Genomic DNA, 26,626 nt, shown 5'->3' with positions numbered 1-26,626 from the left:
CCTGAGCATGCGGGGGCCTGAGACACGAGGACCTGCATGCGGGACCCTGAGACACGAGGCCCTGGCCACGCGGGAGCCTGAGACACGAGGACCGGCCCACGCGGGAGCCTGCCTGACCCAGGCCGCCGCCCGCACGTGGTTCGCGGCGCTCCCCCGCTCTCCTCTGAGCTCGGGTCACTGAGCCTGGTTCCCCCAGACGTGAAAGGGGTTCCCAGGCCTAAGCCATCACCCCGGCCCGGCTCCTGGCCTTGCCCTCTCCCAGCCGCATCCTGCTAAGTCCTCATCGGTCGGTTCTGAGGTGCGGGGGCGACACGCACACCGCCGGGAAGGCACTGCGGGAGCAGGGCGCGGCGGACGTCTGGGGCCCAGGGGCGAGCGCCGGTAAACTGAGGCAGAGCAGTCGGGCGGCCGAGGACCGTCCCCGCGCCGCTGGTGGTGCGGGGCCCCTTCCCGCAGGCGAGCGCCACGTAGCCAGGGGCGCCCACCTGCTCTGCCGGCCGAGAAGGGCCGGGTGTGAGGGCAAGGAGGGTCGGGGACCGGGCCGGAGGTGCCGGCCCGCAGTGCAGACCCGGCTGCGCGCACGGACGCGGGAAGCGGCCGCGGCCGACGCCGGTACCTGCCGCGCGCCGGGCCCAAGGGGAGGAGCGCGCGGGCCGCACCTCAACCTGTCGGAGGACGTCACGACGCCGGGGCGGACGCCGGGCCAATGGGAGGCCGCCCCGGGCAGGGGGCGGGCCCCGGGCGCTGGGGCGTGGCCGCGCTGAGGCGGTTGGCGGAGTCCCGTGTCGCGTCCGCGGGCCGAGCCGGCGCCTGAGGGACGCGGGCCTGCAGCTACGCCTCACGCGCTCCTCGAACGCCTCTCGCGTGGTGCCGGCTGCTCGTGGCCGCGGCTCCCGGGCGCCGGCACTTCCTCGTGTGGCGCCCGCGCAGGGCCGGCTCGGCGGCCGGGATGGCGGCGGCCGGGCTGCTCCTGTTCCTGCTGGTTCCGCTGCTGTGGGCCCCGGCCGGGGTCCAGGCCGGTGCCGACGACGACCTCAGCCGCCGGAACAACGAGCCGCAGGCGCCCGCCCAGCAGCTGCAGCCGCAGCCCGCGGCCGCGCAGGGCCCCGAGCCGGCGCGGGCCGAGGTGAGCGGGCCAGGGCGGGGCGGCCGCGGAGCCGGCTGCTCCGGGTCCCCGGGCTCGCGGCCGCGGGGGAGGGGAGGCCGCGCTCGGCTCCCGGTGGGGGAAGGGACGCGGCGAGGCCAGCCGGGGGTGGGTGGGGGCGCGCTGGCCCTCAGCTCCCGGGCGCCGAGATGCTGCCCCGGAGCCGACGCGCCCGGGGTGAGATGAGTGGCCGAGTCGCCGGGAATACGCATCCCGAGCGGGAAGTTTTTTGGGAGAGGGCAGCTGGCCTGGCAGGGGCTGAGGCCGGCGAGTCCCTTCCCTGGACGCGCCCGGGCTCGCGCGGGAGGGGGGCACCTGGACCCGACACAGCGCCCCAGGCCCGTGGGACTGAAGCGGCACGCTGCACTTGGCGTGCCCTTCTGGAAAGAGGGGGCGGCCGGCTTCCCAGCCAGTGCCGACCGGCTGGCCCCCTGCCCCCGGGGCCCGGGCCACGTGCGGACCCCGCGGCGCCTGCTCCTCCCAGGCGCGGCCCGAGTGCTCCCGTCTTCCTGGAAGTCTGCCGCGGGCGGCCCCCGGGTCCTGACTCCAGGCCAGCTCCTGGGCAGGATGGGTCTTCCGGCTTCTTCCTGACCCGCCCCCGGCTGCTCAGCCCCGCTGTCCTGCTCAGATGCTGTACTCGAACTCTCTGGAACACCCCCCCTGCTCTCTCAGCAGCCCCCCCCGCCCCAGTCCTGCGGGTCAGAACCCTCTCGCCAAGAAGCCCAGAAGGCTTCTGTCCCTGGCGTCCTCCCGAATATTCCCGGGTTCGGGGTGAATTCTCCCTGGGCGTCATTCTGGTTTCCCAGTGGTTCTGGTTTCTCTGTAGGCTTAGAGCAGGGCTGGGGATCCTTGTTCTGCCAGAGGCCCTTAGGACATGTAGATCCTTATTGGTGGGCCATACCTAGTCATCCGGGTAAAAAGGAACCTGCTGTGGGTCTATTCACTTTCAGGGCCACCTGGCTCGCCTGGGGCCCGGCCAGACCACGTGGTTTGTGGGCCTTGTCCCCCCCACCACCACCAGGGTACACATTTCTGAGAGGCCGATTTCGCTTTCGCTAAGCACAGCTTTCTGAGAATTCGAGCTGTCCACACGTAGTGGTCAGGCTAGAGAGCTAATGCAGTCCCCTTGACTGGAGGCAGGCACGAGGAGTTCCTGCAGGCAGGGGCTGGGACTTGAAAGCTACAGCCAGGTTGATTCTGGGGGCCCGCTTCACCCCACCCCACCCCACCCCCGCCGCTGCCGGGCAGGTGGAGCAGGTGCGGTTTCCCGTGATGGACGGGGGAGGCTAGGTTTGGGAGTGGTGGGTTAATGTCACTGAGACCGAGCTAGTTCTCAACAGGACCAGCACTGGAGTCCAGAGCTCTGCCTCAGCTTCGCTGTGTCATGCCAGAACTCACCTGACCCACTTACTTTGTTAGTGGATTTTAAGTGGTAGGTTGGCTGGCGTGCTGACACAGGGCTTTGATCCTGCTGCCTGGCTCGCTCTCCCCGCGTGGGACAGCAGTGGGGTTTTATTTCTGTCCTGCGGTGTGTCCGCACACACATGCTGCTGCCTTGGCTCTCCTGTGTCGTGCTTTGTCTGCCCCCGCCAGCTTTGTCTTTGCCCTAAGACCTGGCCTGTTCTTGGCGTTTATTGAATGATTTCCTAGGGATGAAATAAAGTATTTGATCGCAAGTATATATCTGATATTAAATGTAAATATTAAATGGCTGAAATATGAATTTAACCAAGAAAACCCTGTTTTTCATAGAATCTGTCCAAGCCCCTCCCCCTTTTTAAGTTGCTGAAGAATCCACTTGATGAAATTATTTATTTGAAAGGCAGAATTACAGCCGGGGCTGGGCCAGACTGGAGCCAGGAGCTTCATCTGGGTCTCCAGTGTGGGTGTAGGAGCCCAAGGACCTGGGCCATCTTGCTTTCCCTGGCCACAGCAGAGAGCTGGATGGGAAGTGGAGCGGCTGGGACTCAAACTGGCACCCAAAGGGGATGCCAGCATCGCAGGTGGCAGCTTTACTAGCTGCGCCACAACATGGGCCCCATAACTGGAGCTTGTAAGAAGAGAGGAAAGCCTTGGAACTCACAAGTGGTAAATGCCCTGTGGTTACAGAGAGGTGCCCCCAGGCCAGAGTGCATAGGAAGTGCGATCATTTCCCGAGACAGACCAGGGTCTTCAGGCTGAGTGGGCTCCCCTGCCATCTCCCCTCTGCCTGCCCGCCTGCCCTGCCTCCGTGCGCTGGGTGTGCAGGAGTGGGGCTCCCATGCTCCCTGCCCTGTTGTCACTTCCAGGCTCAACTGACCGAGCTCAGCCCACTAACGTGCTGATTTGTTAACTGTTCTTAGTGTTCATCATGTAGCCCCCTGACATTTAACTCAATTTCAGAAGTTTGCTTTAATAACATTTTGAGTAAAAGGAATTTTGTGTGTAGAGAGATTATGAATATGTAATTTCCCAGACATTTTGTCCCAAATTTTAGTCATACTGTGATTTTTAAGATAAAAATAGTGATGGATATGTCAATGCCCTTTTTTGAAAGCTAAGACAAAAATCTAGACACAGAATACAGACCACAGTAGAAACAGCCCAGTGATCCTTGTCTTTAAGACTAGGGGCGCGATGGGCCGGTCCTGTGAAGCAGTGGATTAAGCCAGGGCCTATGTCCCGTATTGCCTGCATTGCACATCTGAGTGCCGCTTGGAGTCCTGGCTCCTCTGCTTCCAGTCCAGCTGCCTGCTGGTGTATCTCAGGAGGCAGCTTAAGTGCTTGAACACCTGCCGCCCATGTTGGGGCCAGGTGGAGTTTCAGGCCCCTAGCTTTGTCCTGGTCCAGCTCTGGCTGGGCATTTGGGGAGTGAAACCACAGATGGCAGATCTCTCTGTCTGTCTCTCCCTCCCTCCCTCCCCCTCCCTCCAACCCGTGTGTGTGTGTGTGACTCTGCCTTTCAAATAGATGAAAATAAGCATGTTTTAACAGCTAGGAGTGTGGAGGGAAGAGGTAGGCACGGTATAGCATGATTCTTCTCTCCTTTAAATTTGAGAGGGGGTGACGCAGAGAGCTCCTGTCCTGGTTCACTGCCCATTTGATCACAGTGGCCAGGGCTGAGCTGAGGCCGATGCCAGGAACCGGGAACTCAATCCAGGTCTCCCTCTTGGGTGCCAGGGTCTTAGGTCCTTGAGGCATCGCCTGCTCTGCCTCCCAGGGCGCACATTAGCAGGAAGATGGCACTGGGACTCAGACCCAGGCACTGGTATATAGGATAGAACCAAAGTGTCACTGACATTTTCTGTCCGCTTGGTGCTTGGTGGTAAGAAGTGATCAGAGGGACCAGCACTGTGGCGTAGCAGGTAAAGCCGCCGCCTCCAGTGCCGGCATCCCCTATGGGCGCCATTTTGAGTCCCAGCTGCGCCACTTCCCATCCAGCTCTCTGCTGTGGCCTGGGAAAGCAGTAGAAGATGGCCCAAGTCCTTGGGCCCCTACACCCACATGGGAGACCTGGAAGAGGCTCCTGGCTCCTAGCTTTGGATTGGCATGGATCCAGCTGTTGCAGCCAATTGGGGAGTGAGCCAATGGATGGAAGACCTTTCTCTGTTTCTGTCTGTTCTTGTCTCTGTGTAACTCTGACTTTCAAGTAAATAAATAAATCTTAAAAAAAAAAAAAAAAAGAAGTGATCAGAGTGCAGTTTCCTGGCCACAGAATTGAGGGTTCAGCATGGCTGGCTTTGCAGCTACACACAGAGGATAGGATGTTTAACTCTAGTGTTTGTATGCTACAGTGTGAGAGTGGACGTGGCACACCGAGAGGAAAATCTCACTTTCGCTGTTCGGCAGTCTGGGAAATGCAGTCGGATCTCACGGGAACTTTACAAGGGGACTGCACTTCTCACAGGCGTTGCATATAGGTGTGCTTCTTTCAAGTTAGGTCAAGAAGTAGAGGGAGTTCACTGTGAATTAACAGTCAGCATTAAATCCTGCTTTACAAACCCACGGGGGAAAAGTGCTGTTGATCACTTGGATCTTCTTTTTTAAACTTTTTCCATTTTGGTTAAGCTGAAGTCCTACCTTCACCAGGTCCACCCTAATTCTGATCTCTTCCCAGTTAAGATTCTCTTCTTTACTCACAGTTGCCTTGGAACAAAGGAGCATGTGTTACTGAATTTATTTGGTGGTATTCTATAATTACAACAGTTTAAAGATCAGTGAAACTAAGTACACTTAGCAAATGTCAAGTGTGTACACATTTATACGTTACAAAACAGTAACATTTGCCGGCGCCGTGACTCAATAGGCTAATCCTCCACCTTGTGGCGCCGGCACACCGGGTTCTAGTCCCGGTCGGGGCGCCAGATTCTGTCCCGGTTGCCCCTCTTCCAGTCCAGCTCTCTGCTGTGGCCAGGGAGTGCAGTGGAGGATGGCCCAAGTACTTGGGCCCTGCACCCCATGGGAGACCAGGATAAGTACCTGGCTCCTGGCTTTGGATCAGCACGGTGCGCCGGCCGCAGCGCACCGGCTGCGGCGGCCATTGGAGGGTGAACCAACGGCAAAAAGGAAGACCTTCCTCTCTGTCTCTGTCTCTCTCTCACTGTCCACTCTGCCTGTCAAAAAATTAAAAAAAAAAACCAGTAACATTCATAGAACTTTTAAAACATTAAAATAAGTATTAAAATGTAATTGTTAATATATATTATTTAAAAATAGTTTTAGGCAGACAGAATGCTATGCATCTTCTGGTTCACACCTCAGATGCCCACAGCCAGTGATAGGACAGACTGAAGCCCGAAGCCTGGAACTCCATGCTGTTCTCCCATGTGGGTGGGAGAGGCCCAACTACTTGAGCCTTCATCTGCTGCCTCCCAGGTTTGTGTTAAACAGAGAGCTGGATTGGAAATGGAGGGTCTGGGATTCAGTCAGGCACTCCCATATTGTTGGAGTCTTAACCACTGCCCCAAACACCTACCTATTTAGATATGTATTCTAATATGAATTAACAAGAGACCTTAACCAAAATAAATTAGTTGAAAAACAACTAAGTTATTCACAAAGATTTAATAGTGAAAATTTATAATATTGTATCTGAATTTTTTTAAAGGTTTATTTATTTATTTGAAAGGCAGAGTTACAGAGAGGTGAGAGAGAAGATCTTCCATCCACTGGTTCCCTTCCCAAATGGCCGCAGTGGCCAGAGCTGTGCCGATCTGAAGCCAGGAGCCAGGAGCTTCTTCCGCATCTCCCACACAAGTGCAGGGGCCCAAGGACCCAAGCTTTCCACCGCTTCCCCAGGCCATTGCAGAGAGCTGGATCAGAAGTGGAGCAGCCGGAACTCAAACCAGCACCCATTTGGAATGCTGGCACTACAGGCAGCAGCTTTACCTGCTATGCCACAGCACCGGTGTCGCTCCCCCTCTTCGTGGAGGAACGACACAGGACCCTGCGCTGTTCTTTTGTCTGCTCGGCCCTTCCCGGGTTTGCTGCTGGTTCTTCCCGGGTTGGCTACCGTCCCTTCCACCTCCGTGGAAGGGCGGTTCCCCCTGCCACATTCCCCACTTCCGCGGGGGAGCGGCACACCGCCGGCCGGCTCTCTCGGGGGCTGCACAGGTGTTCCTTCAGATAGATGTTCCCCTTAGATGTTCCTGGTGCATGCCGTCTCTCTCCTCCTTTATAGTCCTCCTCCGCCAATCCCAACTCGGCTGCCCACACGCCGAGTACGCTGCTCTCCTCCAATCAGGAGCAGGATCAGCTCCTGGAGGTCATCACTCAAGTTGGCAAGAGGCAGCTGCGTAGAAGCTGTTTTCTCCTCTCCCAGCGCCATATTGTGGGAGAGCAGATGCATAGAATAAGTCTTAATTCCAGTAACTTAGTCCAGTCCGGGTTGCTCCCCACACACCAGCCCTAATTTTTTTTTTTTTTTAATTTATTTGAAAGGTAGAATGACAGAGAAAGAGACAGGGATATCTTCCACTGCGGGTTTACTGCTCAGATGGCTACAGCAGTTAGGTCTGGGGCTGGCATAGCCAGGGACCAGGAACTTCATCATGGTCTCCCACGTGGGTAGCAGGAGCCCCAAGTGTTTGGGCCATCATTCACTGCTTTTCCAGGTAGGATTAGTAGGAATCTGGATTGTAAGTGGAGTAGCTGGAGGACTCCGATATGGGATGCTGGTATTGCAAGTGGCTGTTAGCCCCAGGTTATGAGACCAGGTTTATACGTGGTGTCATTGTTTAAATTGCATCTATATTTTTGTGCACATTTTTACAGCTTCAGAAAAGCCTTTTCTGCCTGGATACTAGTAATCAGTTTTGGAAAAGCTTTCTCTGATTTGATCAGTACCGTTGAGGCAGTTCCAAGGCGATTCTGAGCATTTTCCTGAGTCCTTTGTCTTCAGATAGTCTCGCCTCTTGTTTGACTGCTTGTGTCCAGCAACTTTTTTTTTTTTCGGCAGACATCGGTCCTTTTCTTGGTAGCAAGCTGTAGATGTCAGAAAGCAGGTGTCTGCATCGTCTCCGCGCCATCGTGTACAGTTGGAGACTCCAAGGCAGTGTCTGAACAGTGTCAGTAGTCACCTTGTGTTCACTTGAACTCCAGAGCTGGAGCAGGCGCTACTTTCCTTCTTGATTGTCATTTTCATCTTCCTCTTGAGGATCATGGAAGTTCAAAAGAATGCCTTCTAAATGAGGGAATTTTAAAAAAGTCTATAATTTTTCAGCTTATTTATCTGAAAGGCAGAATTGCAGAGAAAGATCTTCCGTCCGCAGGTTCACTCCCCAGATGGCTGCAACGGCTAGGGCTGGGCCAGGCCAGAGCTTCACCCGAGTCCCTCACTTGGGAGCAGAGGTCCAAGCCCTTGGGTCATCCTGCTTTTCCAGGAGCATTAGCAGGGCTGGAAGGGACATGGAGCAGCCGGGACTCAAACCAGCACCCGTATCAGATGCTGGCCTTGCAGGCAGCGGCTTAACTCCTTACAACACAGTGCCGGACCCAAAACTGAATGTTAATTCAGTTTTGAATTAACATTTTAACTATCAGGAGAGTTTTACGCAACAAGTTTTTGTTTTTAATTGCAAATTGTTGATCCTGCTCTAAGATGTAAATAATTTGTTTCAGACATTAAAATATTGAAATAGTGGTATTTGCACCTAGAAAAACTCTGGTATTTCATCTGTGCTGTGGTGTAATGCCCCCTGTCCGCGTGTAGAACATCAGGTTGGAATTGCATTCCCCCAGCCCTCCCACGTGCACCTGAGTGCTGCCATCATCCCTCCTCCACCTCCTGCCTGTGCTGTGGCCTGTGCCTGTTCTCTGACCTCCAGTGCTTTCCTTCCCCTTCTCCGGCCTTTCCTCCCTTCCGTCGCTTCCTCTCTAGCTGCTGCCACACGCTCACAGATTTCTGCTGTGGGGAAAGAAGAAAAGCCACTTACTGTACCCTCCTTGACTTCACTGGCTTCTGTTGTTTCCTAAGCCGAATTTTAACTGGTGGGTTAGCTGCTTTTTCATTTTGCTTTCCTCTCTCATGGCTTGGCTAAAGGCTCTGCTTTTTTTTGTTGAAATTCCATTTTTGAAGGTTGTCTGTGTCTAGTGAGGTGCTGAATTTGGGGGTCTTTTTCAGTTCTCATTTGGCACCGTTACTCCTTACCATCTTTGCTCGGCGACTTTAGCGCAGTTGATTCTCTCTTGTTGGTTTTGGTCTCTGCTTGACTCCTGAGTATCAGATGCAGCAGAGCCTGTGGAAACCCCTGGCATGTAGGTTAGGAGCTCGTGAATGGTGCCATCTCCCCCAGACACGGCCCTCCGTGATGCTCTGCTAATGGCCTGGCTCTCTCAATACCCGAGTTCCCTTTTTCTCTGTATGCCCCTCCCTAAGTAAGGACATTCTGTAAGGCTTTTTTGAAGATGCAGGGTGAAGAGATTTTTCTGCAAGGATTTGGCAATTTGGGGGGCTAGTTATCTGTAGGGTGGGTCATCGCAGTGGGCAAGGTTTACTCTCAGGCTTGGCCTGAAGCTGCTGTCATGGCTGTAATTTTTTCTTCCAGGGAAACTCTGCTTTGGTCTTGAGGACTTTCAGGTGATTGAATACAGTGGACCCAGATTATCTCAGATAATCTCTCTTACCTGAAGGCAGCTGACTGTGTTACAGTCACAAATAGCTTTGTTGCAACAACAAGGGGTATGGAGTATAGCTTAGCAAGGTGGGACATACAACTGATTGTAACATAGGTCATCAGCAGAAAGTTGGATAAGTAAAAAAAAAACAAAAACAAAAAACACTCAGTTATGCAGACACTAAAAATAGGACTGCTGATCAATTTTACTGGAGCAGAAAATATTATCAATAAACAAAAATAATCCAGTTAGAGGCTAGGAATGCAGAATTTGTTCCTAGTTAAATTCTACAAAATTGTATTGTATAGTACATACCACAAAGAATGCATATCTAAGTGATGAGGGTTTTTTTTTTTTTTAAAAGAATATTTGAAAGTGAAGGGCTACAGAGACAGAGGGAGAGACAGAACTCTTCCCTCTGCTGGTTCACTCACAGATGGCCACAGTGGCCAGGGTACGGCCAGGCTGAAGCCAGGAGCCAGGAACTTCATCCAGGTCTCCCATGTGGGTGCAGGCACCTATGCACTTGGGCCATTTTCCTCTGCTTTTCCAAGGCTATTAACAGGGAGCTGGATCGGAATTGGAGGAACTAGGACATGAACTGGGGCCCATGTGGGATGCCGATGGTGTCTCAGGCTGCTGAGCCACAGTGCCAGACCCCAGATGGGTTTTTACTGACCTCACCTTTGTTGTGCAGGCTCAGCCTACTGTGTGGTCTTCAGTGCCCTGGTGGCATCTGTGTGGAGAACAATAGGAGTGTGTTTTTACTCTGAACAGGAAAAGAAAACCACAGCCATCCCAGGGGTTCCTGCATTGTTAGGATGGCAAAGCTACAATGATTATCTGGGTATTCTCTTTGGAGTTAGTATATTTAGTAAAGCATGGTATCTCCAGATGTCTGAGAGGGACAGGTTCAGGAATCTCCACATTTGAAACAGAAGGTAAGGAACCCAGATCCTTAAATGTGTGTCTTATCAATATGGCGAGACATCATAATGTGGGATGCCTCATTTTTCTGTAGCACACAACAATTGGTACTGCGCTGGAACACTGCCTCCCAGGTGTTAAAGTATAGCCAAGCTCAGAGCAGCGATTGAGAATTAGAAATTAGGAATTAGGAAAGGCTAGTCTGTGGTGATCGGAGCTGAAATAGAAGCCGGGGAACTCATATAGAGCTAGAGATTTAATCTGAGTATGGTGGGAGTGCAGTTTGTTTTTTAAATATTTGTTTGAAAGGCAGAGAGACAAAGATCTTCTGTCCACTGATTCATCTCTGAATGTTCACGATAGCCCAGGCTGGGTCATGCTGAAGCCAGGAGCCTGGACCTCCATCTAGGTCTCCCACATGGGTGGCAGGAACCCAACTGTTTGAGCCATCATCTGTCATCTGTTGTGTCCCAGGGTGCACATTAGCAGGAAGCCAGAATGGAGAGGACTCAAAGCCAGGGACTTGGATATGGGACACTGGCGTCCCAGGTTCTTGCTTGCCCTGGGTGCGCAGGTAGTAGTGCCGTGGACTTTGAAAGATAGGGCTGTGCGGTGCTGCAGATGAGAGAGCTCTCTTTCCTTAGGCTAGACAGAAAACTTAACAGTTGGGGCCAGCACTGTGGCGTAGGAAGTTAAGCCACCACCTGCAGTGCCAGCATCCTGTGAGAGCTGGTTTGAGTCCCGGGTGCTCTACTTCCCGATCCAGCTGCCTGCTAATGTGCGGCAGAAGATGGCCCAAGTGCTTGGGCCTGTGCACCCACGTGGGAGACCTGGACAAGCTCCTGGCTTCAGCCTGGCCCAGTCCCAACCATTGTGACCATTTGGGGAGTGAACCAGTGAGTGGAAGATACCTCTCTCTCTAATTCTGCCTTTTCAGATAAATCTTTTTTTTTTTTTTTTTTTTTTTTTTGACAGGCAGAGTGGACAGTGAAAGAGAGAGACAGAGAGAAAGGTCTTTTCGTTGCCGTTGGTTTACCCTCCAATGCCGGTGCACTGAGGCCGGCGCACCGCGCTGATCCGATGGCAGGAGCCAGGTGCTTCTCCTGGTCTCCCATGGGGCGCAGGGCCCAAGCACTTGGGCCATCCTCCACTGCACTCCCTGGCCACAGCAGAGAGCTGGCCTGGAAGAGGGGCAACCAGGACAGAATCCGGAGCCCCGACCTGGACTAGAACCCGGTGTGCCGGCGCCTCAAGGCAGAGGATTAGCCTAGTGAGCCGCGTCGCCAGCCACAGATAAATAAAAATTAAAAAAGCCTGTGAATCTCCAAGTACCTAAGAGATGAAAAAGCAAAATAAGTCCAGGAACATATGTTTGGATAAAGTAAAATAAAAGTGTACTTATTATAAGGGCTCTGGCGAAAGATAAGAATAAATCATCCGGAGTGTGCATGTTGTTCCTTAACATCTGACATAAACTATTCCAAAATTCCACAGTAAAGATCAAATAATTGTAAGTGTTACTCAGACATGACCTTTGAGTTAAAAACTGGGGGGAATCTTTAAAAAATTTTATTTATTTATTTATTTATTTATTTATTTGAAAGGCAGAGTTAGAGAGGCAGAGCAGAGGCAGAAAGAGAGGTTTTCCATCCGCTGGTTCATTCCCCAAATGGCTGCAAAGGCCGGAGCTGAATGGATCCAAAGCTAGAAGCCTGGAGCGTCTTCTGGGTCTCCCGCGGGGGGTGGGGGGGGATCTTCCATTGCTTTCAACTGGGGGGAATTTAACAATTCAGAAACGACCTGCAGCCTTGGCAGCTGGTTCTTGAATAAGCAGCTGCCAGTCTAAGGCCCCTAGCTCTGTGCATCGCAATTTTAGTTCATCTGTGCTGGTGTTCCTTACAAACGGGCTTCCTTTCTCTTCCAATATCCTGTGAATTAAATATCCTAAAAATTAAACATTTCAACTGGATTCTAAGACACCATTTTCCTCCTGGATGTACTTTTGTATGCTTATACATTTTGTACTTGTTTGAAAGGCAGAGCAGAAGAGAGAAAATCTTCCATCTGCCCGTTCACTCCCAAATGCCCACAACAGCCAGGGTGAAGGGCCGAGACAAAGCAGGAGCCTCCCGCATTGGTGGCAGGGACTCAAGTACTTGAGCCGTTGTCTGCTGCCTCCCAGGAGCAGGAGCAGGAGCCGGGGCCTGGGTCGGTAGCAGAAACAGAGGCAGGACTTGTCCCAAGCACTCGGATGTGAGATGTGGGCGTCCCAAGTGATGGTTCAACATCCTTTGCCACAGTGCTCGCCCCCCGGTAGACTTTTTATGTAAAGAAACAAGATTGTAAAATTTCAGGATCTGAAATTCCGGAATAAATATATACCATTATGGCTCTGAGCTCAAACAGAAAATGTTTTCCTTTAAAAAACCAACACATGGTGATCAAAACTACATATTCCCATGCTTTGTATTTTTGTTTTTGACAGGCAGAGTTAGACAGTGAGAGAGACAGAGGGAAAGGTCTTCCTTCTGTTGGTTCACCCCCCAATGGCCACTACGGCCAGTGCTGCGCCAGTCCAAAGGCAGGAGCCAGGTGCTTCCTCCTGGTCTCCCATGGGGTGCAGGGCCCAAGCACTTGGGCCATCCTCCACTGCACTCCCGGGCCACAGCAGAGAGCTGGACTGGAAGAGGGGCAACCAGGACAGAATCCGGCGCCTCAACTGGGACTAGAACCCGGTGTGCCGGCGCCGCAGGTGGAGGATTAGCCTAGTGAGCCGCGGTGCCGGCGATCCCTAAGTTTTAACAATTAAAGAGAAGCTACTGGAGCTGGAAGAGATCCTTAGAAGTGAAGTGTCCAGTCCAGGTTGTTGGCCCCACAGAGAACTCTGGGCGGTGACATAGTGTAGTGCACAAGTGAGCACAGGGTTTATTTAAAAGAGTCAGCACTTGTGAGCAAGAAGCCACATGGAGAAATACCCATTGTGAGTGGGCCAGAGGGCGTGTGAGAGAGCGTAATACCTCCAAGTGTGATCTGGGTCAAAAAGGGCCCTCCCAGGGCCGGCACTGGTGTAGTAGGTAAAGCTGCCGCCTGCAGTATCAGCCATCCCACATGGTGCCGGTTGGAAATCTGGCTGCTCCACTCGCTGTCCAGCTCTCTGCTATGGCCTGGGAAAGCAGTAGAAGATGGCCCGAAAGCCGGCGCCGTGGCTCAATAGGCTAATCCTCCACCTTGCGGCGCCGGCATACTGGGTTCTAGTCCCGGTCGGGGCGCCGGATTCTGTCCCGGTTGCCCCTCTTCCAGGCCAGCTCTCTGCTATGGCTAGGGAGTGCAGTGGAGGATGGCCCAGGTGCTTGGGCCCTGCACCCCATGGGAGACCAGGAAAAGCACCTGGATCCTGGCTCCTGCCATCGGATCAGCGCGGTGCGCCGGCTGCAGCGGCGGCCATTGGAGGGTAAACCAACGGCAAAGGAAGACCTTTCTCTCTCTCTCTCTCTCTCTCACTGTCCACTCTGCCTATCAAAAAAAAAAAAAAAAAAAAAGAAGATGGCCCGAGTGCTTGGGCCCTGCACCCATGTGGGAGACCCAGAGGAAGCTCCTGGTTCTTGGCTTCAGATCAGTGTAGCTCTGGCCATTGTGGCCAATTGGGGAGTGAACCAGCAGACCTCCCTCCCCCCTCCCTCCCTCCCTCCCTCCCTCTCTCTGCCTCTCCTCCTTTCTCTATGTAACTCTGACTTTCAAGTAAAATAAATAATTTTTTTTTTTTTTTTTAAAAAGGGACCTCCTGCTAGGTCTCAGCCACTTGTATGAGGTGGGGGTGGTGCCTTCATTGCGTAACTGGCACAGCGAGCCTTAGCATACATAGAGCTTTCTGGGATTCTTACAGGACCACCATATTGTCACCATGGCGTCTCCTCCTTTAGGTCCCAGACCCAGGTGCTTCTTGGGAAGGTGGGTGTATCAAGCTGACAGAACTTACGTTGCAGGACTGGCAAGAATTCCAGCTCACCCAGGTCCGACTCCCTGCCTGGTTATCCTGTATCAAACCTGGGTCCTGTTGGCATTTAGGGTAGACAGGTCTCTGTGGTAGGGGCTGGTACACTGTGGGGTGCCCAGCCGCACTCTGGCCTCTGCGCGTTAACTGCCAGCAGTTCTGTTTTAGTTGTGACAACTAAAACTTTGTGAACATTGCCCAGTGTCCCCTGGGAGAATAATAATTCTGGTTGAGAGCTGTTTGGCCCGCTTCCTGTAAGTGAACTTACAGACAGAATTCTCTGGAAGTCAGACTCCAAGAAGGGAATTAGCCCGTTCCAGCATCAGGTGGTTCTCTTGAGGTGGAAATCTTGGGGAAACCTGCCTGCTGTGGCTCTGAGCTCTGCCCCTTGGAGCCATACACAGACTGTCCCAGTGTGGAACACAGCTCCCCTGTCCTTCTTGGCTTCTCGGATGACTGTTTAGAACCTGGGTTGACAGACATTCTTTGGCCCAGACAATAAATTTGTTTCTTAAAGATTAATTTATTTGAAAGGTAGAGTGACAGGAAGAGGTAGAGAGAGAAGTCTCCCATCTGTGGGTTCACTCCCCAAATGGCTACAACAGCCAGAGCTGGGCCAGGGTGAAGCCATGAGCCAGGAGCTTCATCTAGGTCTCCTATGTGGGTGCAGGGGCCCAAGCACTCAGGCCATAGCAGGAAGCTGGATCAGAAGTGGAGCAGCCAGGACTAGAACCGGGGCCATATGGCATGCCGCACTGCAGGTGGCGGCCCCCATAGTACATATTCTATTTAGGTCTTGCAGGCCACATGTGCAGACTGTATCAGGTCTCTGTCACGTAGCCTTCCTCCTTCCCTTCCTCCTCCCACTGTTTTAGTTTGACAACCTCTTAATAATATCAAAGCATTCCTGTCATGCAGGCCGGCTGTGGCCAGCAGTAGCTCCCAGCCTCTGGTTTTAGGCCTCCTCCATCAGGTGATCCCCAGGGGGCATAACCTCCATCAGACCTGGCAAAGACCAGGGGCAGGACTGAGCCGTGACACTGGTGTGGGCTGGCCACTCACTCCTAGACCCATGCGTGTTGCCTTTTGGGAGCTTTGTTACATTTTCAGCCTAACGGCAACCCAGCCTCTAGTTTGTCTTTTATTAGGCCTCTTTATGTTCTAGGTTTTTTTTAGACCAGTGTAGGACCATCCATATGTGCAGCTATATTAAGGCTCACCGGGGCTCGAGCGAGTCTTGCTGTAGCTTGTTGGCACCCTGTTTAGCTTTCTGGATGCTGTTTTTGTCCTTGAAAAGTGTTAATGAAATTTCTGTGGGCTTCATGCTACTTGAATGTTTGATAATTGTACCTGGGTATTCCCAGGTTGCTAATCAACATAGTTGAAAACCGAATCTCCAATCACAAGCACTTAGACAATAAGGTGATTTAAAGTGGGTTTGGCCGGTCTGTAGTCTCTCTGCAGTTGTCTGGAGAACTGCGTGTAGGTCTGCATCCCAGCAGCCATCCTCAGAGGTTGCTGTCATGCCGTGCTCTCAGAGTGACGCAGGAGTCTACTGCCCACGACAGGAAACAAACACGGAATCTGGTCCACATGCAAAAAAAAATTTAAATGATTTTTTTTGTAAGGTAACTTGTTTATTTTTTTTATTTCAGAAAGGATTTACCCCAGCAGCCGCAGTTCACACCAATAAAGAAGATCCAGCAACCCAGACCAACTTGGGATTTATCCATGCGTTCGTGGCGGCCATATCAGTTATCATTGTGTCTGAGCTGGGTGACAAGACGTTTTTCATAGCGGCCATCATGGCCATGCGCTATCACCGGCTGACCGTGATGGCCGGCGCTATGCTGGCCCTGGGCCTGATGACTTGCTTGTCAGGTGAGTGCGCTTGTTCCCCCACCATGAATTTCTGAGTGAAGGACAAAGCATGGTGGGAGGCATGGAGTCGTTGTTGAGGCATTCAACTAGTTCGATTGGAATTTGGTTTGCATTACAGAATGTAGTAAAAATATACCCAGGTACATTTTTCAGTACATAATTCCTAGCAACCAAATGGCACTTTTTAAAAAAAGATTTATTTTATTTATTTGGAAGGCAGAGTGACAGATAGGGAGAGACAGAAAGGGGTCTTCATCAACTAGTTCACTCCCCAGCTGGCTGCAACGGGGCCAGGCCAACGCCAGGAGCAAGGACTCCACCCGGGCCTCCTGTGTGTGTGGTGGGGTCCGAGCACCTTGCCAGGCTCAGCAGGGAACTGGATCTGAATTAGAGCAGCGGGGCTTGGACTGGTGCCCTGCATGGGGTGCCGGCACGGCAGGTGGCAGCTCAACCTGCTGTGCCGCACCAGCCCCAGATCATACTTTAAGATGGAATTTCGCCCTTCTCAGTCAAGATCCATACACTTGTTACTTTTTTTTTTTTTTTAAGAACTCTGGACTTACACTTTTGTTCACAAATAGGACATTTTATTTGTCACTATTAAAGTCTAAATTTTAAACAGATTCTTGGACGGGTGGTTCGTAGCCATCAGCTCGTTCGACTTTAGCACCTGTCTCATCCCCAGTGGCTTCCCAGAACTGCCGCCTTCTCCGTGAAGCTCCGTGAGTTTTCCCAGTCAAACTTGGGCTTCTTCAGCATCTTCACTTTTCTAACGAAGACATCACGGAGAGGATCAGTAGGTTGGCAAGCCTTCTCTATGTCTTTGCCAATACTGTCTGGGATCAATTTATTGACTGCTTCTTTCAAGTCATTTGTTTGCACCTCCTGTGTCATGATTTCCATCGTCTTCTTCCGGATCTGGCGGACCTGTTGCTGCTAAGCATAGGAAGTCTTCCGGATCTGATTGTTACATTTTTTGGTAAAACCAACACAGAACAGACGAAGCAAATAGCCATCAGTAGCTTTGACATCAACATGAGCGTCAATCATGGTCTGCCGTTTTTTGACCATGGAGCACATTTTGTCACGGGCAAGATCCATGCCGTGGAAGTTAGTCAGGCAGTTTTTGCCCTCAACATCCTCAGTAATCAGTTTGAATTTTCTAAATGCAGCTTCATCGTTCTGCAGGCCAGCAAGACGCACTTCAAAAGCACGACCCTTGAGACCGTCAGACGCAGTTCTGGTTCCGTGGGTCCTCGTGACCAGTGTTTCCCAATATTTCCTGTGTTGAACATAGCAGGTGCTTTCACATCATACCAGTCTTTCTTAGAAAATGGGTCCACCACTTTCTTCTTGGCTCCCTTTTTGCCGCCTTTCGTAAGGCGCTCGTTCTTGCCAGCCGCCATGGTGGTGCTCAGAGAGCCAAAAGGGCGGAAGTACACCTCACTCGCGCGAGAACTTAGGCATTGGACTTACACTTCCAGAGAGGCCAGATTGTTTGTTCTTTGAAGGCAGACAGAGAAGGAGCTTCCGTCTTCTGGTTCACTTCCCGGTTGCCCACAGTGGCCGGAGCTGGGCTAGGCCAAAGCTCAGGAGCCAGGACTCGGGTCAGGTCTCCCACGTGGGTGGTGGAGACCCAGCGGCCGGCGTCCTGTGCAGCCCGAGTCGGGAACCAACGCCCAGGCACTAGGGTGATGCGGCATCCTGACCCCTTAGAGTCCTCGCTGTCCTCCCACCTCAGGCAGGCTTGCTTGTATTCGATGTTTTAGAAACAGCGCCCGAGTATGGCATGCTTTCCTGTTGAAAGGCGTTTGGGAGCCGACCAGTAACAGAAACGTCTTCGCCGAGCTGCCCTTCGCCGCTGTGGTAGGGTGAGGGGTCCTGGGACGCCCTGTGTGGGTGCCGGCTTCACTGCTTGGTCTGACGATGAGGAAGTCAGCGCAGCCTGGAGCAGCTGCACCTGGCTTTCCCCGGCTGAGATGCTCCAGGCTCATGGTCGGTGCAGAACAGTGAGCGTCCCATGGAGTCAGGCGCGAGCTGAGGTCCACTCTGCTCCTGGGAGCAGTTACTCCGCTCTGCACTGTTTCCCTGTCCGTGCAGTGAGGATCGCCCTGTGCCCCTCATGCGGCTGCGCAGCAGTGAGGCATTTCTGTAGAGCTCACTGCATGCCTTGCCTTATACAACTTACTGACTTTCTTTCTCTTTCTCTCCTCCTTCCTTTTTCATTTATTTGAAATCCAGGGTTAGAGAGGGAGAGACTGAGTTAATCACCTTTACGTCTCCAAATCTTAACTTTATGGTATTATAAGTACACAGGTGACCAAATATGTCACAAATTTAAATAAATATTTTATTAAAAAGATTTATTTTATTTGAAAGGCACAGTTACAGAGAGGCAGAGAGAGAAAGGTATCTTCCATCCGCTGGTTCACTCCCCAAATGGCTACAATGGCCAGATCTGAACTGATCTGAAGCCAGGAGCCAGGAGATTTTTCTGGGTCTCCCACGTGGGTGCAGGGGCCCAAGAACCTGGGCCATCTTTTACTGCTTTTCCCAGGTGCATTAGCAGGGAGCTGGATCGGAAGTGGAGCAGCTGGGACTTGAACCAGCACCCATATGGGATGCCGGTGCTGCAGGCAGTGGCTTTACCCACTATGCCATAGTGCCAGCTCCAATGAACATTTTTTTTTAAGATTTATTTTATTTATTTGAAACACAGAGTTACAGAGAGAGGTAGAGACAAAGAGAGAGGTCTTCCATCCGCTGGTTCACTCCCCAGATGGCCGAACAGCCAGAGTTGTGCCAATCCAAAGCCAGGAGCCTCTTCTGGGTCTCCCTCACGGGTGCAGGGGCCCGAGGACCTGTGCCATCTTCCACTGCTTTCCCAGGCCACAGCAGAGAGCTGGATCTGAAGAGGAGCAGCCGGGACTTGAACCGGTGCCCATATGGGATGCTGGCACTTCAGGCCAGGGCTTTAACCTGCTGCGCCACAGCGCCGGCCCCAGTATTTTTAAAAAACTGGAAATGCACTGTATAATGAGATGGTAGGGCTGCTTTTTTTTTGTAACATTTGTTTATTTCTGCTGGTGAATGTTGCTGGCATGAAGTCCGGTTTGGCATCAACGCTGATCCTCTTCCCAGTAGATGTGTGGACCGGGAAGCTTCACGCCAGCAGGAGATGGAAGGAAGTCTCCTCGCTAGCGCAGAACCCCTGAGTTAGGCGCCGAGACCGCGCGGCCATCACAGTGACCTGTAGCGACTACCAGCTGACAGCTTCGCAACATCTGCCCTTGTCGAGAGCAGTGGGAAGTCATCAGCCATACAGGAAAGGAGCTTTGCAGCTTCGCACATGATCTGGAGACAGGGAAATCTCAGTTTAGGAGGTTCTTTTTTTTTTTAACTTTGCTACATTCATTCTTAAATTATTGTCTTTTAACCTGAAATATTTGTATAGCTTTATTTTTTTTCTTTTTAAGAATCGATTTATTTATTTGAAAGACAGAGTGATGGAGAAGAGGGGAGGAGATAGAGAGCGAGTGATCTTCTGTCTGCTGGCTAACTTCCCAAATGGCCGCAGCAGCCCGGGATGGGCCAGACCGCAGCAGGAACCAGGAACTCCACTGGGGTCTCCCAGGTGGGGGGTAAGGGCGCAAGTGCCTTCTCAGGCCCATCAGCAGGAAGCTGGGTTGGAAGTGGAGCCGCCGGGACTCGCTGGTCTCTGAGATGCCGGCGTCACACATGGTGGCTTAACCCGCTGCACACAGCACCGCCCCTCCACTCCTTTCCTGTGCTTTCTGACACGCAAGCGTCGTGAGGAACACTGGTCCCGTTCCCTGCCTTCCCCCTCCGTGGGCAGGTTCTCGTTCTGCGTCTGTCCCCCTGATCCTTCTGATTAGGTGGAGGTCCCGCGGCCTCGACCGAGAGGCTGTGTGGTTGATGTGTCCCTCGGGGAGGCGTGTCTGTCCAGGTGCCCAGGTGTCACGGGTGCTGCTCGTCCCTCCCCTGGGCGAGAGCTCCGTCCTGGCAGCTGATTGGCAGCCTGGGGGACGCCGCACGACCGTGCGTCACTTCCCCGAGACCTGGCATCAGCCTTCCCTGGATGCTTGTAAAATGGCAACTTCGCAGTCCCCGAGCTCTGGAATTGAGTGGCGGGCCAGAGCGCCCCTCCGAGCCGCACGTGTGTGCCTGCGCGCGGTCAGCAGAGACCCTGGAGTTTGTAACTCATCACTGGACTGCTCTGCTGACTCGGCCCAGGGCAGTGGGGCCGCCCCGTCCCTGTGACAAGAACTGCAGCTTCATCCCGCGCTGCTGCTTCCCAGTCCTGGGCAGCCTGGGGGAGCCTTGTGGGGGAGAATGGCCTTAGAACCCCAGATCCGGGCACGGGTGGGCTCCTGGCTGGGGGAGGTCTTTGCTTCTTGGCCTTTCCAGTGGACAGAGCTAGGAAGTGTCATGTTCTCGAGTGTACCACACACAAGTAAATGTAATAATTCACAGAGATGCGTGTGGAGGCGTGGGCTTGCTACATTTCTAGACATGACTTTAAAATCTTCGATTTCGCGGCATGATAGTGAATAGTTTATGTATGTGGTTACACATTTGGTAAGACAGACTTGCAGCCGTTGCACTCATTGTATTAGAAGAGCTGCTGGGACAGGTGTCTGGCCGAGGGTTAGATGCCGGCTGGGCACCTGCGTCTTCTGTCAGTGGGTTCCAGTCCCGACTCTGCTCCTGTCCAGCTTCCTGCTCACGGGTGTCCTGGGAGGGAGCAGGCGATGGCTCAGGTACCTGGACTGAGTGCCCAGCTCCTGGCATTGCAGCCGTTTGAAGAGTAAACCAGGGGCCGGCGTCATGGCATAGTGGGTAAAGCCCACGCCTGTGAAGCCAGCATCCTGTATGGGCGCCGGTTCTAGTCCTGGCTGCTCCACTTCTGATCCAGCTCCCTGCTGTGCCCTGGGAAAGGCAGCAGCAAGTGGCCCAAGCACTTGGGCCCCTGCACCCATGTGGGAGACCCGGAGGAGGCTTCGGGCTCCTCCCTTCAGTCCAGCCCATCCTGGCTGTTGCGGTCATCTGGGGAGTGAACCAGCAGATGGCAGATTTCTGTCTCTCCCTCTCTAACCCTTTCTAATACATAAATCAATTCAAAAATACAAATAAATAAAATAAACCGTGAGTGGAGGTTCTTGCTGTGGCCCTCCCCCTCTCCGCCTCTCCGATCATACGTTCTTTCTAGAGCCGGTGAAGCAGAGTAATTTCATTTATTCCGACAGTGTCCTCTGGGCCTCCAGGAGTTTGAGTTTTAGTGATTGAGTTGATACTGCTGATGTGTTTCACAGGATTTGGGTTTGTGATTTGGCTGCAGGTATCAGTGTTGTGTAACTTGGGCAAGTGTCGTCTTCCTTACCAACAGAGACATGGTCCTGAGTTACGTGGGTGCTGAGTAGGTGTGCGGGGGGACGGGTGTTTTCATCACGAGGTGTAGTTACAGTAGTTACCAGGGGACAGAATCGGGTCACACCGTGAGAACCTTGTCACGACTGTTCTCTGTAAAGTGAGATTCCTGATGGGGGGCAGAGCCAGCGAGGCCTCAGTGCCTGTGCCCTGAGTGGGGGCCGCCCACACAGAGAAGTACCCCGTGGAGGGGCCAGAGAGATCCACAGTGGCGCCTGTTAGAGTGGAGTGGGCTGTCGTGGGGGGAGCGGCCTGCCCCTCCGTGCTGCCCCAGCCGGCCGGCCGTGCCGAGCGGGGTCCGAGCGGGCGCCCCGCGGCAGCTGGGAGGGTCTGCCGTGCCGGCTCACCCACACGCCGACAGTCTAAGACGTGGGGGGCCGCGGCGGGGCCTTGGCGAGCCCCGAGGTCGCTGCGGTGCGGAGCAGCGGGCGGTAGTGCGGGGTCGGCCCGCGGGCACTCGGTCCGCTGACCCACGCCCGCATCTGTTCCAGTGCTGTTCGGCTACGCCACCACGGTCATCCCCAGGGTGTACACGTACTACGTGTCCACGGCGCTGTTCGCCATCTTCGGCATCCGGATGCTCCGCGAAGGCCTGAAGATGAGCCCGGACGAGGGCCAGGAGGAACTGGAGGAAGTGCAGGCGGAGCTCAAGAGGAAGGACGAGGAAGTGAGTGCAGCCCGCGGACGGCCCGAGGGCCTCCCGGGAACACGCGGGGACCCCACGCAGCCTGCTGGTGTGCGTGCGTGAGAGGACGCGGGGGCGAGGCGCGGCTGCTGGCCTGCAGCCCGGGGGAGGCGGCGTTGGTTCCGTGGAGACAGCACGGGTGGAGAGGACAGCACGGGTGGAGAGGACAGCACGGGTGGAGAGGACAGCACGGGTGGAGAGGACAGCACGGGTGGAGAGGCCGCGAGTGGAGAGGACAGCACGGGTGGAGAGGACAGCAGGGGTGGAGAGGCCGCGAGTGGAGAGAGCACGGGTGGAGAGGCCACGAGGGCGCCGGGCGGGCGCAGCGCTGGGCTCCCCCGGGTGCAGCTGCTCCCGGCCCGGGACTCAGACGGGCGCGGAAGCGAGACTCGCGGTTTCAGGCGCTCCGGTGGCTGTGCTGCCGCTCATGTTGTTGTTGACCTGCTGTAGTTCCAGCGAGCCAAGCTCCTGAACGGCCCGGACCTGGAAGCCGGCGCGGGCGCGGCGGTGCCGCCCAAGAAGTGGCTGCACTTCATCTCCCCCGTCTTCCTGCAGGCGCTCACGCTCACCTTCCTGGCCGAGTGGGGCGATCGCTCCCAGCTCACCACCATCGTGCTGGCCGCGCGCGAGGTGGGTGCTGTGGGACCTTGTGCCCGGAGGAGGCACAGCAGTGACCCCCGAGCCTTTCCCTCCCGGGCTCCCGGCCCCGGCCCCGTGAGGGGAGCCCACACCCGCGGAGCCCACGTGGGCGCCCCGGCCCCAGCCCCAGCCCCCCCGACTGCGCTGACCCCGGTCCGTGGCAGCTCCCACAGAGGAGGCCTAGAGAGCGGGTACGGCCACCGCGGGGCACCTGCTTCCCCGCCTTAGCAGGCCGCAGAGGGGGGGCGCCGGGCGCCGAGCCTCCCACTCGCGGGCTGAGCCGAGCCCAGGCAGCGGGGGGGGGGGGGGGGGGGCGGGCGAGGGCGGCCCGGCCCCAGGAGCCCTGCTGCAGAGAACGGGTGTGGCCGCTCCCTGTTTGTGTGAGTGTCGCCGGGCAGCTGGCGCCCCCTCGTCTTGCCGAGGAGCCTGCAGTCTGCGCAGGGCCCAGCACCTGGGCCGTCCCCTGCGGCTCTCCCCGGCGGCGCCCCGACACCGGACGCTGCTGCGTGGGCAGGGGCGGCCTCCCCACAGCGCGGACGCGGGCGCCTCAAGGATCGCTTCCACACGGACACGTGCTCTGGCGGTCTGAGAAGCTACCGTCTACACAGGCACGACTCAGGGATGTGGCGCCTCGCCCCGCTCAGCACAGGGACCCGCCCTCCCCAGCCGCGGGCTCCCCACAGGGGTCACTCGGTGCGCTGGCCCTGGGCTGCTGTCCGCGCCGCCCCATCCTTCGCCCGCCGGCCCCCGCTAGGCCCCTCCCGCCCGCGTCTTCAGGGCCGCCTGGTCCCGGTGGCGGTGGCGGAGCCTCCCTCGCCCAGTCACACCCGCACCCGCACCCGCACCCGGCCGCCCCAGCGCTGCTGAAGAGCCGCCTCCCTCGGGACCCCTCCCACCCTGGTCTTGGACTGACGCTGGCTCTGCCCGCTTCCAGGACCCCTACGGCGTGGCGGTGGGCGGCACGGTGGGCCACTGCCTGTGCACCGGCCTGGCGGTGATCGGGGGCAGGATGATAGCCCAGAAAATCTCCGTGAGAACCGGTGAGTCTCCGGCTGCACAGCCGAGATGCGAGCGGCGGTGCCCGGTGGTGGCGTCTGGGCCGAGGCGCCCACGCCAGCCCTGCCGTGCCTTGACGCGCCCGCGGGACCTGGAGCGCTGTGGGACGCAGAGTAGCTTTTTTGTTAGTTTTTTAAAGATTTTTTTATTTGAAAGGCAGAGTTAGAGAGGGAGAAACAGATCTTCCATCCGCTGGTGCACTTTCCCGATGGCCATGACCGCCAGTGCTGGGCCCGTCTGAAGCCAGGAGCCGCCTCTGGGTCAGGGGCCCAAGCACTCGGGCCCTCTTCCGCCGGAGGGAGCCGGATGGGAAGCGGAGCAGCCGGGACGCGAACCGGTGCCCACATGGGATGCTAACCCGCCACACCACATCCCCGGCTCCGGCTCCGGCTCCGGCAGCGTAGCTCCCTAAGCAGTGGAGCACTGTGCTAGTGGAGGAAGTTCTGGTTTTTACTGGTGTCTGACTAGGAATCGTGGGTGGAGACTGCAGGTGCGGACTGTGCTGGTCTCAGCGGGAAGCCTCACCTTACGTCACTCACGTCACAGCTGGGCCGCACGGCCCTCCAGGGCAGCCGTTTCCGGGCCGCCCCGCGGAGTCGCGCAGGCAGGGTGCAGACCCTCGCTCGTTCTAACTTTCCTCTCTTCTCTTCCAGTGACAATCATAGGAGGCATCGTGTTTCTGGCGTTCGCATTTTCCGCACTATTTATAAGTCCCGATTCTGGTTTTTAAGACTCGCTCATCCGTATTGAGTTCTAAGGGAAGGCAGGTGGCCCTTGTCTGTCTGTACATAGTGTACATTACGACTAAAAGCGATGGGGATACTGTATTTTGTAGCGCTGATTTGTGAGTTTGCTGCAGTTAATGAAAGTATTATGTCCCAAAGATAATCACTGATTCTGTGCTGACCTGGGTGTGTGGAAGAAACCCAGCTCCCTCCGCGTGTGGCTGCTCCGCTGCCGCGGCGAGATCATGCGAGTGCGGCTCCCGTTCTGCCCCGGGCGCGGGGGTCCGGGCGCCCCCACGACTCCTGTCCAGAGCGCAGGCTTTGTCGGGAGTGTGCGTTCCCTCCTGATCACTGAGGTGTTTTGTTTGTTGTAACATTTTTCTTGGGGAAAGAATGAATTGGTTTCTATTTTTAAAAAGATTTCCCTGTCTAGTAAGCAGTTTAATCTCAGATCTTTGCTAGGGAGACCGGTGTGATTCCAGTAGTAGACCCAGCAACAGCTGTCAGCCGGTCCACGCTTCCTTTTTAATTGGGTAGGACACCCAATATAGCAACAGTCAATATTTGACAATGTGGAGTTACCAAATTAAAGAATACTATGAATGTATTCATATTTTTTCTATATTGAATAAAGAGTGTAACATAGCTGCGATGTAAATAAAAGTGGTACGCCCAGTACTGGCGTTGCTTCCTGTGTGTCCCGGGTCATCTGTGCTGTAGGGGCTGGTGTGGGTCTGTGCAGCTTGAGCTCGCGGCCCACTCCCAGGCGGGTCCACTCCGGCGCTGCCTACCTCGCTCCTCTCCTCTCCCGTCGTCCCGCCCGGCTCGGTGCACCCTTGCTCTGGCGCCGCCCGATGTCGCGGGGTCAGGGGTTCAGGCAGCACGTACTGATACGGGAAGGGCACCCTTTAGGCAACTTGTAATCGACTCTGTTCTGTCACCACCACGCACACGGTGGCCGGTTGTGACCGCACCATGAGGAGTCCCCAGTGCTTCCTTCCCGGGAGCAGAAAGGACACGGTGCCGCCCCTGAGCCCGGCCCCGGGCCCCGCGCGCTGCTCTGGAAAGCGTCTGGGCCGGGGCCTGAGCGCCGGACACGAGGCACGAATGCATTTGGGTTCCGCTGCTGAACGGGAGAAAGGAAAATGCATGACAGCCATTTTAAAATATTTAATAGTCTTTCTTTAAAATCCAAAATATGTGATTCGTACAAGTTATGTGCCACATAAAGCAGGTGTTGTTTTTGAGAAATGTAGGTGATACTGGGAAACAGCACTGAGGTATTTTTATTTTTAAAATCAAAGAAGGAAAGTCTGGATCGAATTATTTTTTACATTTACAAAAGAAAAAGACAATGCCACCTGCTTGGCTCTCGCTACGGTCTAGGGGTCTGAGTACGTCACACGTGCCTGGGAGAGAGCGTTCTGAGTACATGGACTTGGACAGGCTGTGCACGTGGTGGCCTGCAGGGGGGAGCGCTGGGTGAGGCCCCAGGGGAGGCAGGCTACCCGCTCCACAGGGGCTCTGAAAAACAGGCATGACCGACTGGGAACACCAATGCAAAATGGCAGTATCGCTAACAAAATGACGCGCACATTGTATACAATATCGTGTTTGCAAACACAGCTCAGGGACATCAGGGGACCTGACATAGCACCGTTGAGACCACTCGTCACCCCGCTCACGGATACGCACTGGAGGGCCTGGGCAGACGGGCCTGCAAACCGTCGGCCTCGCTTTTGTACATCTGGATTCCACTCGAATGCTTGCTCTTATCTCAAGATCAGGTAGCCACTTACAGCTCCACCCCTTTTGGAAATAAGATGAGCTACATCTGTTTTTAAGTGTAAAGCCAAGAACCAAGCAGGAAGGACAGCAATGTCAAGAACAGCACATTGAACCACACGGAACAACAAAGGGTCTGGCGTGTTTACAGCTACCGGCTGATGGTAACGATTAAGTGGACAGAACACTTTTTTGCACTAAGTAGTTTCAGTACAGCACTGACCTAGTCTTTGGGCATCAATGTTTACAGA

General features: G+C 54.7%; 1 protein-coding gene and 1 pseudogene across 2 annotated transcripts; one reads left to right on the top strand and one right to left on the bottom strand.

Annotated features, from left to right (window-relative positions):
* Positions 1-726: 726 nt before the first annotated feature.
* On the top strand, positions 727-25,265 carry TMEM165 (transmembrane protein 165). 2 transcript variants are annotated; one of them, XM_002717081.6, is made up of 6 exons: positions 727-1,126; positions 15,812-16,037; positions 21,977-22,152; positions 22,621-22,800; positions 23,744-23,849; positions 24,519-25,265. In XM_002717081.6, exons 1-6 carry the CDS (start codon positions 950-952, stop codon positions 24,593-24,595), a joined length of 942 nt encoding a protein of 313 aa, XP_002717127.1. In that variant the 5' UTR covers positions 727-949; the 3' UTR covers positions 24,596-25,265. The 2 variants fall into 2 exon arrangements, with proteins under 2 accessions (XP_002717127.1, XP_008266076.1); XM_008267854.5 differs by having other exon boundaries at positions 752-1,126; positions 22,726-22,800.
* LOC100349938 (small ribosomal subunit protein eS1 pseudogene) lies at positions 16,525-17,579 on the bottom strand (annotated as a pseudogene).
* Positions 25,266-26,626: the final 1,361 nt, after the last annotated feature.

This window comes from Oryctolagus cuniculus, chromosome 8, assembly GCF_051225735.1.
Source record: "Oryctolagus cuniculus isolate XC-2025 breed Fujian yellow rabbit chromosome 8, ASM5122573v1, whole genome shotgun sequence".
Taxonomy (NCBI): Eukaryota; Metazoa; Chordata; class Mammalia; order Lagomorpha; family Leporidae; genus Oryctolagus; species Oryctolagus cuniculus.
The sequence above is the reverse complement of the archived record's forward strand: the minus strand, read 5'-3'. Positions and strand labels throughout refer to the sequence as shown.